This window comes from Pongo pygmaeus, chromosome 2, assembly GCF_028885625.2.
Source record: "Pongo pygmaeus isolate AG05252 chromosome 2, NHGRI_mPonPyg2-v2.0_pri, whole genome shotgun sequence".
NCBI lineage: Eukaryota > Metazoa > Chordata > Mammalia > Primates > Hominidae > Pongo > Pongo pygmaeus.
Genome location: NC_085930.1, coordinates 115,113,898 through 115,129,192, shown reverse-complemented (window position 1 = coordinate 115,129,192; position 15,295 = coordinate 115,113,898). Strand labels below are relative to the sequence as shown.

Below are 15,295 nucleotides of genomic sequence, written 5' to 3'. Positions count from 1 at the left end.
TCTGGTATAGGAGGCTGGTGATCTGGGGCAAATCATTTCCCTTTTGTGGAACAAAGACGAAGGCCTGGACACATGCCCTCTGCGAGCCCTTCCTGCTCTGGCCTCCATATGTGCTGTGGGTGTTGAGAGTTTGTGAGCTGTTCCCTGCTCTGGGGGTCTGGGAAGCACATTTTCAGCAGAGGCTCTGCCTCAGTTTCTGACCTGACTTTCCAGCTGGAGACCTCCTTTCCCTGCCCTCCCCTCCTCCTCCAGCCGTCCCTGTCACAACCCTGCATCCCCAGGAGGGTACCAGCGCTCCACTGCTGAGTAAGATCATGAAGATGATGAATGTCTCGAACCAGCTGTGCTCCACGATGTGGTAGCAGGTCTTGCGCAACTGCCACCAGACCTTCCCTGGGGCCTGTGTGGTGTCCACTGCACAGCAGGGACAGCGCCGGACACAGCCTATGGGAAAGAGTGAGGGTCAGGCCCAGCTCAAGGCCTGTGAATGCCCACATCTAATGGCAGAAGGTTGGATGGTTGAAGAGATGACTGACAGAAAGAGCTACGATGATGGAGGTGGCGAACAGGGCAATATGGTGAGCAGGGCCGTGTGAGCGAGGGCCGTGGGCACCGCCCATGGGGGCCGCATGCTCTGCGGGCACTCTGTGAGGAGCATGGATGGACTGAGCACCCAGCGAGTGGGTGAACAGCCTGGTGGGTATGGGCAGGGACAAGGCTGGGCTGGGATAGGTTCCAGCTTGTCCGCTGCTCATCTGGGAAACTGTTCCCCGGGGAAAATGGTAGGAACTCCTGGGCATTCCCTGGGTCTTCTCCATGTTTGTGGTTTCTGAGCCTTGGGAAGGGCAGGTCCCTCAATGAGAGCCCCCATGGATGTGTCACATGGAGGGCAAGCTCTTATTTTTTTTTCTCTTTTTTTGAGATGTTTCACTCTTGTTGCCCAGTCTGGAATGCAATGGTGCAATCTTGGCTCACTGCAACCTCCGCCTCCCAGGTTCAAGAGATTCTCCTGCCTCAGCCTCCTGAGTAGCTGGGATTACAGGTGCCCGCCAGTGCGCCCAACTAATTTTTTGTGTTTTTAGTAGAGATGGGGTTTCACTATGTTGGCCAGGCTGGTTTCGAACTCCTGACCTCTGGTGATCCACCCGCCTTAGCCTCACAAAGTGGGGATTACAGGTGTGAGCCACCGCGCCTGGCCAAGCTCTAATTTTATCCCCAGCTACCCTCCAAATATACCACCAATCCATAAAAGCTATAGATGCCAATCAACATGGCCACATGTCATCCCTGCTTCAAGGATTTACAGAGGGCCTACTATGTCAGGCACCGTGCCAGGGCCTGGTGGTACAGGAGCGAATTAGACCCAGACCCTACTGCTGTTGGGCATACAGTGGTGCTAACACACCACAAACACAGTGTCTCCAGTCCTTGGTGCACCTGTCCAGCCCAGCACTCCATGGGCAGACATGTCAGGCAGATGGAGGAACCCCCAGGGTTGCAGAGGAATGGAGGAGGTGGGCAGATATCTAAGGCAGGGTGTTGGTGCCACGTGGCCCTGGGCTCCAAGGAGCTGCTGGTCCTCCTGTCCCCTCTGGGTGGAACTAAGGCTAGGGCAGAGGGCTGCCCGGGCCATTACCTTCGGTGAAGCAGTCCTCTGGATCCTTGACATCCTGGCCGAGGTCGGGGATCTGCTCCAGGAGCTCAGCGGTGTTGGTCATGTCTGCTGTGCTGCCCTCGGAGCAACTGTCCTCTGGGGTCTATGGACAGGGATGTGGGACAGGGTGGGAAAGGGTGTGAGTGTGGGCTGAGTAGCAGCCTTTGGCCTCGAGCCCAGAGTCTGCAGGAGCTTGGGGCTCCCTGAAGGGAGGCAGCATCTTCATGACGCACCCTGGGACCTGCACAGAGCCACCTTTTGCCGGTCAGGGCTGGGCCAAGGCTGGACCTCGGGGTTCCCGGGTCTGTGATTCTGGTCTGCTGGAGTCTAAGGCTGGGGTGTGGGGGCTGTGAAAGGGCTCTGGGAGGCCACTGGGGATGGGGACTGCATCTAGCTGGGAGCGAAACAGACATGGGGTAGCAACATGGACACATCGTGGTGGTGTGGCACACACAGTGGAAACAGGCATGTCACATCCAGAACAGAGTCAGAACCAGGATCCCAGGCAACACACAGGCAGCAAGGTCAGATCACAGAGAACACGCCAGCAACCCCACCCACACATTTTGTGCAGTTCCCGTGGGTTCTGGTGTGCTGGACAGAGCCTGGAGACTGAGAAGGTGATGGAGCCCTCCACTTCCTGTCCTTGCAAGTCTGCTGCCCTGACCTCAATAACTTGATTATAGGGAGGCTACAGAGAGGCATGTGCATGCAGGTGTGCCCTTGTGAGTGTCTGTGTGTGTCACTTGTGAGTATGGGTGTAAAGGGGTGTTACAGGGGCCACTGTGGGTACTCTGCCCAATTCCACCGCATAAGACCAGCGCACCCATTCCCAGACACTGAATGCTAGCTGCTTAGCTGGCCCTCCTCCAGAAAATCATCTTCAGCTGGGGGACTGCCGTCCCGAGGGGTGGCCGGTGCCCAGCAGCCACTGATACAGGAACACAGAAGGCCAGCCCCTAGCCTTGAGTTGGGACAATGCTGTGGTGCAATTCATGCCCCAGAGCTCTACTTGGGACAGGATGAGGCTGACTCCAGCTGGAAAGCCGTTCCGTAGCTTCCTTCTTTGCTTCATCCTGTTTCTCGTACTTTCTTATGGGTTTCTCCTGAGAACACCCCTCAATAAGTCATTTGCACAGGAATCCCTCTGCTTCTAGGGAACGGGACATAAAGATGGGTACATCAGGGGAGGAGTGTCAGTGAAGGAAGAAAATCCATCGTTTGCATCAGGTCAGGTCCAAAGCCCCCATCTCCGCTGCCCCCACCTCACATCATCTCAGGCTCAGGCTCCATTTAGAGAGGGGTTTGTCTGAATTCTTGGGCATGGCTATGCTCCTACGGCTGCCTTCTTTCTTTTCTTTTCCTTTGATGAATCAATCTGCTGATGTCTCAGGGGCTTCTTTTCCATTTTTGAGATCTGTGATGGGAAAGGGGTGGATTCTGGAGGGAAAACAGAGCCTACTGCTCAGAGAAGGTGGATCCTTGGCCAGAGAGGTGAGGCTCAGGCTTTCGTGGTCCCCCGTGGCTTTGAGGGTTCCTTCCCCCCTCCTCCCAGCTCAGTTGGGGGACGAAAGGAGTTGGGTGATGAAAGGGGCAAGCCAGAGGAGAGCAGCATGCTTATTTTTTCTTTCCAAACACTGGAGCTGTCTGAAGTCCATGGGGCTGTCATGTGAGAGGACACGTTCTCAGGTCCTACTGCAGGTGAGATGAGGGAGTCCCTTTTCCGGGAAAACCCCAGCCTGTGTCTCCCTTATATAGGCTCCCCCATGAACTGATTTGAAGAAAGGAAGACTTATAAAATTCATTCAAAGGTTAGCATCCGTATGACAGAGCCACTTCTCTCCCATGGCCTTCTGCCTCTCTCCTGTGTCCTCCTGTCCCCACATGTCTTCACAGCTCAGACCATCAGGGGGAGAACCATGATCTGCACAGTCAGGAAGATGACTCCAGTACGCCCTTGTGCTCCAAAAACTGACCATGCTTGCAAAGCTCACATGGGCCCATCTCACAAAAGAGGAAGAGGCAGAAGTGCTGGATACAGTGAGGTCAGGCTGCAGGACAGTGGCCACCAAGCACTCTGAACACGTGGTCTCCACCTTCCGTGGGCTAGATGTGAGTGAGGCTGGGCAGCTTAGTCAGCAATGCCACAAGCCTTTTGCTCAGGGGTTGCGAACTCCAGTGCTTACAGAATCAGGCGGGTAACCTGTTCACCATGTTGGCCAGGCTGATCTCGAACTCCTGACCTCAAGTGATCCACCTGCCTCGGCCTCCTAAAGCATTAAAATTATAGGCGTGAGCCACCGTGCCCAGCCTCCTGAAGTCTTCTTTGGATGGGGAGATTCACAGGACAAACATTTGCCAAACAGGACCAAAACACAGGGATGGAGTATGTGGAGAGGGCGAACACATGGAGGTAGTGGGTTAGTCCTGCATCAGAGTTTGGGACCAGAATTTCCAGAATTTCCCGTTGGCCCTGGGCCCTGTACCATCTCTCCCCTGTCAGGACAGGGATGCCCACCCTCCCCTCTGCAGACTGGTCTTCCACGCTGCCTGTGACAGTGGCTGTGGCTCCCAACAGCAAATGCTGGCGTGCACCTCTCACAGCCTGGCTCTGACCCAAGCAGCGGCACCCAGCTGGCTTCAGGGACAAAGGCATGCATTACCTCACCGCACCCTGGGGCCTGGGGTTCCGCTTTCCGCTGCTGCCGCTGGTCAGCCTGAGATGCACTGGCCTCAGCCTCAGAGGAGGCAGTTGCTGACACCTGGCTCCAGGTCCTGGAATCCGGAGGGGCCTCTGGGCCACCGGACACAGGCTGGGATTCCTGCTGAAAAGACCCCAGCCTATGAGCTGAGTCCACACACCCAGCCAGAGGGTCTCCAGGGCCCTGACCCTGGGGGTTTCAGACCCTGCCCATGCATCTGAGGCACTGCCTCCAGCTGTCTTCATGGGGCCTCCATCTCACTGAAGACCCCTCCCTCAGGGGACCTGAGCAGGCAGGTGGGAGGCTGTTGGTAGGTCCAGGCAAAGGGCCTAGAGACAGAGGAAGCCCCTGGCCAGCCTGGCATAACTCCCCCTCCCCAGACTCCCTGGAAGGGTGCAGCTGGGTCACGATGCCCACCTCACAAATGCTGGCCACTGTACTTAGGAAGGTCACACTGACTTCCCTCATGAATCCCCGTGGCACTCCCAGCTTGTGCGCACGCGCGCGCGCGCGCACGCACACACACACGCACGCACACACACACACACGCACACGCACACGCACACACACACACACACACACACACACACACACACACACACACACACACACACACACACACACACACACACACACACACACACACCCCGGGAGCCAGAGTCAATGGGCTCAAGAGAAGGAACAGAGAAGGGAAAGGAGAACAGCTGGAATTCCCCTCCTGTGCTGGAGATCATTGGAAACTGTGGTCCTGGCAACACCAACACTCCCTCTCCCTGAGCAGACATTGCCACTGCCCCGCAACCTGACTTGAAAGGGTGGCCTCTGGGACCACAGGGAGGCAGGAGGACGTGAAACCAAGCCCAGAGCCTTAGATCAAGTTCCACACATGGGGAGCGGTTGCTCTCCACAGCCAGGCCCACCCAGTGCAGGCCCAGAGGAAGCAGCCAAAATGGGCCTGACTCAACAGGGAGAACACTCCTGGGGGCTTGACCTAAAGCCCTGAGGAGAAGCCATCTGAGCCTGGCTCAGGCCAAGGGAAAACGGAGGGGAGGGGAGGGGTAGGCCCTGCCTGCTTTGTGCAGACTCTGGTCCCAAGTGTTAAAAATAACAGGTTGGGAGATAAGATAGTGCTGTCCCTGACACCTCAGTCTTAGGGATGCTTATTTTTAAATCTCAGAATGAGCTCTGGGTGTGGGAGGAGGGGAAGGGGCAGTCTGGAGGTCAGAAAACCATACTTCTCTTTCGCCAAGACGCTCTACCTTGCCAGTCCTGGAGGGGGGACAATGGTCAGTGTGGGAACTGGGGGCTAGAGGCTCTGTTCTAAATTCATGAGGAACACCTAGCAAGTCTCTCTTGCCATGCCTCCGTTTCCCTGTCTGTACAATGAGCTCCCTATGCCCAGCCAGGGCATGAGCGGTGGATAGCAGCCCCTCCGCAGGTCAGCTTCTGGACTGAGTTAGGAAGAGAGGGTTGAGAGCTGGTCTCAGCACCCCTCTGAGAGGCTGGCTGTTGTGGGGTTGGCCTACCTTCTACCCCTACCCACTGCCAAGGCAGTCTGGCAGGGGAAGCTGCTTTGAGTGAGGCTGGGTGGCCCGGACAGCAGAGCTCTGGGCTCTGTATATGTAGGTGCCTCATACATGCAGGGGTGAGGGCCCACCTGCTTGCTGGACTCCTCCGTGCCCAGGCTGTTCTCCTCATCCTCTTCTTGGTCATCTGTGTCTGACTCGGCCACAGCGATGGGCACACACACGGGCTCTGGATCCCCAGGGGTGCCCTGGCCCGGTTGCTTGCTTTCCTCAAACCGTGTTTCCTTGCGGGTGGGAGGCGCCTTCTCCGTCTCTGGGGGTGGTGGGGAGTAGGGGGTGGCAATGCAGCTGGGCAGCTGGCCCTGAGCGGCAAGGGCTGCGGGCTTCTGAGGCCGCTGCCGCAGGAGACCACAGCAGAAATCCCAGGTGGTCCGCTTGACAAAGCGCAGTCCCCTCTGGATGCGGGCCAGGGCCAGCTGGAGGTTGTTCATCTCTCTGTCCTCATCAGGGGCTGTGAGGTTGTCTGCACTGAAGGAGCTGAGCAGCAAGGCCAGGAAGAGATTCAGGACCTGTCGAGATAGTGGGTCAGGCTCACCAAGGCACTGTGCCATGCCAAGCCATCCAGTCCCAGTTCTATGATGGGGAAACTGAGGCCCAGAGACTTTTAAGACTGCCTGTGACAAACAGCTCCGAGGCTCGAATCCAGGGCCCTGAGCCCTCATCCTAACCCCTCATTTTATTGAATATGGAAGGTTTGGCTATAAAAGAAAATACAAACTCGAATCCCTCTTTCCAAGGGCCCAGACACAGTCTGAATTGAGGATGTCGTGTCCTGGCTCAGGTTCAATGGGAGAACTATGCGTGCATTCAGTGTCAAAGCGAGGGGCTAGCCCAAAGTCACACACATTGAGCCCTGTCTTGGCACCAGCGGCTTCTACACACAAGCCTTATTCTCCCTTTACCTCTTCCTGCTGCCTTAGGAGTAGTGAGGGGCAGAGGGGTCAGGATGGGCACAGGTCTCCTTCCTGGGAAGTGTGGGTCCAGGGACAAGACAGAATCCCACCGAGAAGCCACACAGAGCTTTTGGGACTTTGCTGTAAAGAGGAGGAGCAGTGACCTGCCTCTGAGCTCCCCACTGAAGCCAGCTTGGTGCTCAGAGGCCTGGAGCTGCTGCTGTAGGGCACACACCACCTGAGGCCCAGGTCTGCCACACTTTCCAGGTGAGTGACACTGGGACTGGGCAGAGAAAGGTGCAATAGCTGGAAAAGAGGTCAGGAAGGCACAGGCAGCCCTCAGGCACTTGGACTAACCATGGGGTCAGGCCATGGAGAACTGACCGTGTCTAGGCTGTGAGGGGTGCTAGGAAGGGTGCTGTGTGAAGGTCAAGGGCTGCTATGCTGCAGGGAGCCAGGGGAGGGTGCAGTGTTGGAGGTTCCACAGGGCGCAGTATTTTATTGAGGTCTATCATCAGGGCTTAGGGACTTGAGACTTCTTAAGGGGGTTTGCATAACCCTCTGCTTTTGGATAGTTCTGGAGAATTGCTTGTTGTTAAGCCCTCCTACAAAAGTGTGAAGCTTTAGCTTTTGTTTAAAAAGAAGGCCTTTGCTGTGTGACAAGCAGCTGGGCTTGTGACCATTTCCCAGTCTCATGGAGGGTCAGTTAAGATGGCGGTGGGCTGATTCCCACATGCATGGGTCAGACTGGCCCATGGCTCACCAGGCCACCAGGCCACCATGGGCTTGGTGTCTCCTCCCTCCCAGCGCCTTTATGGCAGGGTGGAGTGTGAGGGGGGGTGCACAGTTCTTTTTGGAAATCCACTCGAGACTCTGTTCTGGTTTCTCAAGAGCCTCTAAAACACACCTCTACCAGGGACCCCATACCTATCAGCAAGCTGGGAATGAGAATTCTGATAAAAGCGGCCTCAGAAACATGCCTTTGGCTTAAAAGTAATACCTATTCATGTGGACAGTACAGAAGGTGAAGAGGTAGGCTCTCCCATACTATATCTACAGAGAGATGATCACTTTTGACACTTGGTAGCTTTCTTTGTCATCACTAGGGGGTAGGGCATGTGATACCATTTTGAGCTGCTATCTACACCAACCTCGGGCCTGGCCCCTGGCCTTTGTCCACAAGGACCCAGGCATGGCCACCTCCATTCCCAGGAAGGATGGCAACTGGATCCTTCCCCCACAGCCTCACTCACACCAGGCCCTGCATCCCCCAACCTCCAGGAGTTCTGGGCCTAGGCTGGGAGTAGGGTGGGGGGTGTGGGTACCTGGGCAGCCATGCCCACCCACACAGGAGTCTAGGGCCCTCCCTGTCGCTGGCTTCAGAAGTTCAGCTTCTTCCAGTGCTTTCCCCATCAATCGTGCTGCTGCTGCTCCCAGCCCTGCCTGATCATCACTTCCCATTTCAATGGCAATCTTGCTTCCTCCCACGCCCGGCAGCGGCCCAATTCCTTAGGCGGCCGGGGAGGGCGCTGCGTGGGCTGGCATTAGCTCCCTCCTCCAGCAGCCTCTAATTTTCTCATCCCCAGGCAGATCTGCTGGGAAATCGCAGGGCTCCGTGTGTGAGGGGTGGCTCAGCCTGGCCCTGGGCTGAGTGCTTGGCAATTCTCATTCTCCCCAGAATAGACAGTCTGGCAGGCCCTGGGGTTGGGATGGGCTGAGCAACCCTCCACCCCAAGGGATAGCTAGTTTGGGGGGACATAAGGGGGAGTTGGGGGCCAGCCAAAGAGCAGGGTTCTAGTGGCACTGTGCACTGATGCCCTGGCTCCTCTCTCTCTGGGCTCTGCACTCCTCTGGCCTCTGGGTTCATGGGCTGGTGGCGGACTGCTTCCAAATTGGCCTGTCCTGTCCTGGCCTGGAAAAGGCACATGGGAGAAGAGAGCAGACAGGTTTGGGGAAAGGCTCTGGAATCTATAGCCCATAGTACTTGCCCCACAGCAGCCTGAAAAAGTGAATGTAAAACCTCTCTGTGAACTGATGTGACTGCACTGCCCACGACAGAGACATACAGATACAGGTGGGAGCCAGACAATGCAGGCATGCTTCTTGAGCATGTGTGGGCCAACTGTGTACCCAGCAAGGTGGCTTCATGTCCACAGTGGACATGGATTGCTGCCTGAACCACTGACTGACCCCAACCTTGCCTCTTCCTAAGGCGCCTTCTCTGGTATTTAAGTTTTGGCTTTTCTCAGTTCCAGAATTCTCCACATTGTAAAGACACAAGACAAGATGCACCTGCCCAAGGACAGACAGGTACCCACAGGAGCAAAGGTGTGGGCCCCTCATGATGGGACAGCAGAGACTCCTACCACGCTACTCAGGGTGACATATAAAGCTCCTATGGGCCCCACCTTACCTGGACCACCACCTGTCTGCACCTGTGCTTTGCTCATCCTGCTCCTTCCCTCTTCAGCATTGCCTGTTTATCAGGTCAGCTCCAAAATCTCTTCCAGGAAGATTTCCTTGATTTTCCTAGCTGAATGGGAAGAGTACCATGGTCTCCTCCTTAATGGTTCTGATCACTCTGACTAGTCTGAGAGTTATTTCAGGCCTGTTTGAACTCTCCACCTCCCCAATAATCTCTTAAGCTGGTGAGTGATGTCAGGGCTGGCGTTAGACCTCATTTGCCTCTGTATGCCCAACAGCATGTGGCACAATGTTTTCCATGCAACAAGGGCTTAGAAAATGTTTAAGATAAATTGAAAAACCATGTGATAATTCATTGATAGTGTATGACAGTAAAATAATGGGTAGATGAACAGATAAGTAAATGAATGAAAACAAAATGAGTAAATAATGAATAAATAGGTAAATAAGTGGGTAAATGAATTAATGAGCAAAATGCAGTGAAGAGGCCAGGCACAGTGGCTCACACCTGTAATCCCAGCACTTTGGGAGGCAGAGGTGGGTGGATCACCTGAGGTCGGGAGTTTGAGACCAGACCGGCCAACATGGTGAAACCCTGTCTCTACTAAAAATACAAAAAATTAGTCAGGCATGGTGCATGCCTGTGATCCTAGCTACTCGGGAGGCTGAGGCAGGAGAATCACTTGAACCTGTGAGGCAGAGGTTGCAGTGAGTCGAGATGGCACCATTGCACTCTAGCCTGGGCGACAAGAGTGAAACTCAGTCTCAAAAAAAAAAAAAAAAAAATGCGGTGAAGAGTGAGTGAATGGATGGATGGGTCAATGAGTGAGTAAGCAGACAGCTGGATAGATAGATGAGTAGATAGATGGAATTGGTGAATGAGTGAATGGTGAGTTGATAGATAGGAGGTGGATGAATGAGTAGAGGAGTGAATAGTTAGGTGAGTGGACAGATGGGTGATGGATGAAGGGAGGGATGGATGGTTGTGTAAGTGAATGGGTGGGTACATAGATGAATGGGCATATGGATGCATAAGTGTGTGAATAGGGGTTGATGAATAGGTGACTGATAAGCAGACTAATGAAAGGATGAGTGAATGAGTAAAAGGGGGTTGATGGATGAATGACAAGGTGAATGAGTGGATAAATGGATGGGTGGCTTGGTAACTGGAGAAGGATCTACTGATCCTTCTGATTGCTGGAGTGGTGAACAGATGGTTGGGTGTGTTGATTGGTGGGTGGGTGATTGATAAGTGGATGATCAATAGATAGATGGCTGTATGAGCATATATGTGCAAGATAAATGGGTACATTGAATAGATGGTTTGTTGATAAGTACATAGATGGATGGGTAAGTGAGTGCATGGGGGGGGTGGAGGAAATAAATGAGTGAGTAGTTAGATGGAAATGTGGGTAAATGAATGGACAGATGGATGGATGGGTAGATGGATTGATAGAAGGGTAAGTAAATGGATAATTGGATGGGTAGATGAGTGGATGGTGTGTGTGTGTGTGAGGCCCTTGGCCAACTTACCACAAGGTTGCCAATGACCATAACAAGCAAGAAGACCAGCAGGCATAATGACTGCCCAGACACCTCCATGCAGTCCCACATGGTCTCGATCCACTCTCCACAGAGGATGCGGAAGATGATGAGGAAGGCATGAAAGAAGTCCATCATGTGCCAGCGAGGCAGCAGGCCTGAGTCGCTGTCCCTCAGCTCTGAGTAGTTCTTGCCAAAGAGCTGCATGCCCACCACAGCAAAGATGAACACGATGATGGCTAGCACCAGTGTCAGGTTCCCCAGTGCCCCCACTGAGTTCCCGATGATCTTGATGAGTGTGTTCAGGGTGGGCCACGATTTGGCCAGCTTGAAGACCCGCAGCTGGGGAAGGAGGAAGAGGAGAGGACCTTGTGAGGGGCTCTGGCTCCTGCTGCCCATGGGCACCCTCACTCTCTCTAGCTCCTACCTGAAAGCCCAGGGAGCCCTTGGAGGGCACTGACACCTATTTTCCCCCCTATTTCTCCCAGAGAACCCACTACTGTTTCTCTCCATAGCCTGAGGGCAGCTTCACTGGGCACTGCTCTGGGAGTCAGGTCAACAGCTCCAGCCTCACCTCCCCAACTCAGCCCTTCTCTTTGTCCCCACACCAGCCTCCTCTCTGACTTGGCCTCACTTTCAGGAACTGCCCACTAGATTCTCCCAACAGGGAGTGTCCTTGCTCTTTCACACCTGTCCTTATCAGGTATCCTTTGGGACAGCTCAAACCATCTCTGACTCATCACCTCTGCCTCTCAGTCATCACAGAGAAAGGGGGGAAGGTGCTTAACACTTACTGAATGTCTATGTGCCAGGCCTTGTGCTTAGAATGGATGAACTCAATCAGAACTCCCAATAACCACATGAGGTTGGCACCGGTATTACCTCATTTGACAAAAGAAGCTGCCAACCCTCACAGGTGGAGTAACTTGTCTAAGTCCCTTGGTTCATAGCAGTTGAGTCAGGATTAGAACCCACAGCCTTGGCTTTCCCTCCTGCCCCCACCGTCTTGCCTTCCTACACACTCCCCCCACTCCACTCCCATCCACTGTATGTGCAGCAACCCACGGTGCTGAGGACCTCCTCCAGGAAGCCTTCCCTGACTATACCTCCCACCCCATGTCTGGACCTCTCAAGCATTTCAAGCTCCAAGTGTGGTCCACAGACCAGCAGCTTTGACATCACCTCAGACCGACTGAATCAGCATCTGCATTTTAACAGGATCCCCAGGTGATTTGTGTGTGCATTAATATTTTAAAGATGCTGATTCAGAAACCAGCAGGCAGAACCTCGGATGAGCAGTTAGCAGCCCAGCTCCCTCTGCTATCTGCCATGTGGCTGTGGGAAATTCGTCTCATCTCTCTGAGTCTCCTCATCTGTGAAATGGAAATGTAGTAATACCAGCCCCACTCCTGGATCCTGTGAGGGCTAAAGGGGTCACTGTGGACCACAAAGGGCTTTGCAAATCATCAGGATGGCCACCACAATTGCTCCTCTGGACGAATGTCTCCTGCCTTGCCTGCCTCTGTACCCCCCACACCACCAGCACTGGGCCAGGCATCCAGGGGTACCTAGCAAATGGCTGCTGGGTGAAGGCATGACAGATCAAAGTAGGGATGACCAAGTGATGACCTCAGATTGGGTTGTGCCGAGCCCTCCACCACCCCCACCATCCCCCATGCAGTGGGTCCAGCCAGGTACCAGGCGGAAGGAGCGCAGCACCGACAAGTTGCTCATGCGGGACAGGCCCAGCTCCATGAGGCTAAGGATGACGATGATGCTGTCGAAGATGTTCCAGCCCTGTTGGAAGTAGTAGTAGGGGTCGAGGGCAATGATCTTGAAGGTCATCTCTGCTGTGAAGATCCCTGTGAAGACCTGAGGAGGGAGCAGGAATTGTTTGGGATGGAAAGACCCCCTGGCCAGCAGGGGCACCTGACTCCTGACTCTTGCTGTGGCAGGGGCTCCCTCCAGGGCTGCCAGCTCTGACTGCGCCCAGGCTCCCAGTAGGGGTTTGCTTGGCCATGGCCCAGCCCCTTGGGGACAGCTCTCTTCTCCAGCCTGCTCTCCCAGCCCTTGCAGCTGCTCACCAAGCATACCAGGCACACCAGCTTGGCCTTTGGGAATGGCCTGGGCCCTTCGCAGTCTCCACAGAGACTCATAGCTCTAGGGGACACCTGCGATGGACAGTGACATGAACTAGCACAAGACTTCTGATCCGTGTGTCCACAGGAAGGGCTTTCACCCATCACATGCCAAATCTACGCATCAACACGATGCTCATGGCTCCCCTGACCCAGGGCCTCTGTCCTTGCTGTTCCTGCTCCTCAGGAGGCCCTTCCTCCTCATCTACCTGCTGGACTCTGCCCACTGTGATAATCAGCAGCCACTGCTTCCCGAGGGCTACGTGCCAAGTGCTGGTCACAACACTTTGCACATGTTTCTTTTGATTCATCCAACAACCCCATGAGGAAGTATCATTGCCTGCAGTTTATAGGTAAGGAAACTGAGGCACTGAGAGGTTAAGTAACTTGTCTAGGGTCATGTAGCTATTAAGTTTGAGAATGAGGAGAGGAACCTAGTGCTGCTCTTCAGAATTTAGGGAAACTTCCTCTCTCTTCTGGAAACATTCCTGAGTGGGCAGAGGCTGAGCTCTGCCCAGTTCATTGACTTATGAGTCCCAAGCTGCCCAGCCTTGGCTGGCAGAACCCTGTGGTCAAGGATCCCTTGGTGCAGTGGACCAGAGAGCCGTGCCAGCTGCCCTGCAGTGTGCCAATTGATGGGAGCCTGGTTCCCAGAGGAGAGAATGTTCTGTGATGGTGTGGATGGCAGGAAGTCAGGGTCCTGTACGCAGGGCCTCTTGAACATGCTGAGGAGTTGGGGGGCTGTCCTGAGGGCAGTGAGGAGGCACTCAGGGTCTTTTGGAGGGGAGGGCTAAAGCCAGAGGGCCAGAGTACCCCTGAGAACAGTGTCAGGCCTGCAGCAGTTGTGAGGAGGTGGGGGTCAAAGATGGGCATGGCTGAGGCACCTCACTAGGGTTGGCAATCAGGTGGGGAGGTCACTCTGGTCTGAGCACCTGCCCTGACAGGGCTCTGTGCTAGAAGGAGAGGCATTTGCTTGTCACCCCATTGCCATCTTCTCACCATCAGCTCAGAAGAGACCCTGTGGAGGTGGGCTGGAAGGCAGCGGGATGCTGTTGGCTCAGAGAGAGGCACCGGGAGGGCAGGTGGGTGGGCTCCTCAGCACTGCCACACAGGGCACCACTCACCAGCCCAGCCCTCCTGACTTCAGGGGTCCCTTTAGTGCTTGTGCCCAGAGGGAACTGCTCCTCCATCAGCCAGGTCTTGGGAAAGGGAGGGACCCTGAAATCCTCCAGCCTCAGTTTGCATTCCTCACACATGGAGAGACAGCCTTGAGACCTGCTTCTCTCCCCAGCACCCAGACCTGCTTTCATAACTTTTCCAACCCCCAGCCCCATTGCCTGTTGCACTCCTGTTCCAGCCACGCCTGTTCCTTGCTGTTCCCTCCTTAGGGCCTTTGCACTTGCTGCTCCCTTTCCCTGGGTCATGCCTTTCCCCAGCCGCATAACTCGCTCCCTTCAGAGCCACCTGATCCATGGGCGTTCTGGTAACTTTAAATGTGCCTCCCTCCCACCACGTTCCTTATCCCCCATCCTTGCTTCGTTTTCCTCTGCTTCACACCACCATCTAACAGCTATTTGTTTATCGAGCCTCTTCTGTTTAGAAGATAAGCTGTGTGATGGCAGGGACATTTCCCTACTGTACCTGGAATGGTGCCCAGCCCACAGGTGGTCCTCTAGTATCTGTTGAATAGATGTACAAATGTTTGAGCCTTGGCCTTCCGTGCGCCATTTCCTGCCTGTTCCGTGCTGCTCTGCTTGACTTCCAGGAACCTTCCCTACCCAGCCTCAGACACACACAGCTGTGCTTAGAGCCTTCACTCAGCAGCACAGCCTGCACAGCTTTGCTGAGAGCTCCTACAGGTGGGGCCCGGGTAGCGCCTCCCTTGGACCCCCACTTTTGGTCTTCCCCAGCACTGCTGGGGCGCACCAGGGTGGGTCCGACACCCATGAGTGCCGACACTCATTTCTAGGGAATGGAGCTCAGGAAAAGCCCTGCACCTCACTTTGTGCAGGCTCCCAGCTGTTTTGGTGGTGAGATGGCAGTTATCAGGTGGAGCTAGGACTCAGGAAAAAAGAGACAGGAGAGGCTCTTGGGGAATGCCCTTCGGGGAAATGATAAAAGAATTTTCAGGGATCAACAGCATCACCTGGAAGCTCTTTGGAAATGCAGAATCTTGCAAGGCCCCAGACCTGCTGAATTAGAATCTACATTTTGACCAGATTCCTGGGATTCGAAGTTCAAGTGCTGTTTTTGACCATGAGCTCTCAAACTTGGTGCACTCTGTAATCACCTAGGGAGCTTTAAAAATATGGATGCTTGGGTTGCATCCAAGAGATTCTAGTTACATTGGACTGGA

General features: G+C 54.6%; 1 protein-coding gene across 1 annotated transcript in view; it reads right to left on the bottom strand.

Moving 5' to 3' along the window:
* Positions 1–15,295, bottom strand: part of SCN5A (sodium voltage-gated channel alpha subunit 5) — a 103,076-nt gene that overhangs the window by 28,145 nt on the left and 59,636 nt on the right. The window contains exons 15-20 of the mRNA XM_054482377.2: positions 12,500–12,673; positions 10,793–11,143; positions 6,014–6,451; positions 4,318–4,479; positions 1,637–1,757; positions 290–444 (exon numbers count right to left, since the gene is read on the bottom strand). Of these exons, the coding sequence (XP_054338352.1) occupies positions 290–444; positions 1,637–1,757; positions 4,318–4,479; positions 6,014–6,451; positions 10,793–11,143; positions 12,500–12,673 (1,401 nt within the window). The remainder of the gene's footprint in view (positions 1–289; positions 445–1,636; positions 1,758–4,317; positions 4,480–6,013; positions 6,452–10,792; positions 11,144–12,499; positions 12,674–15,295) is intronic.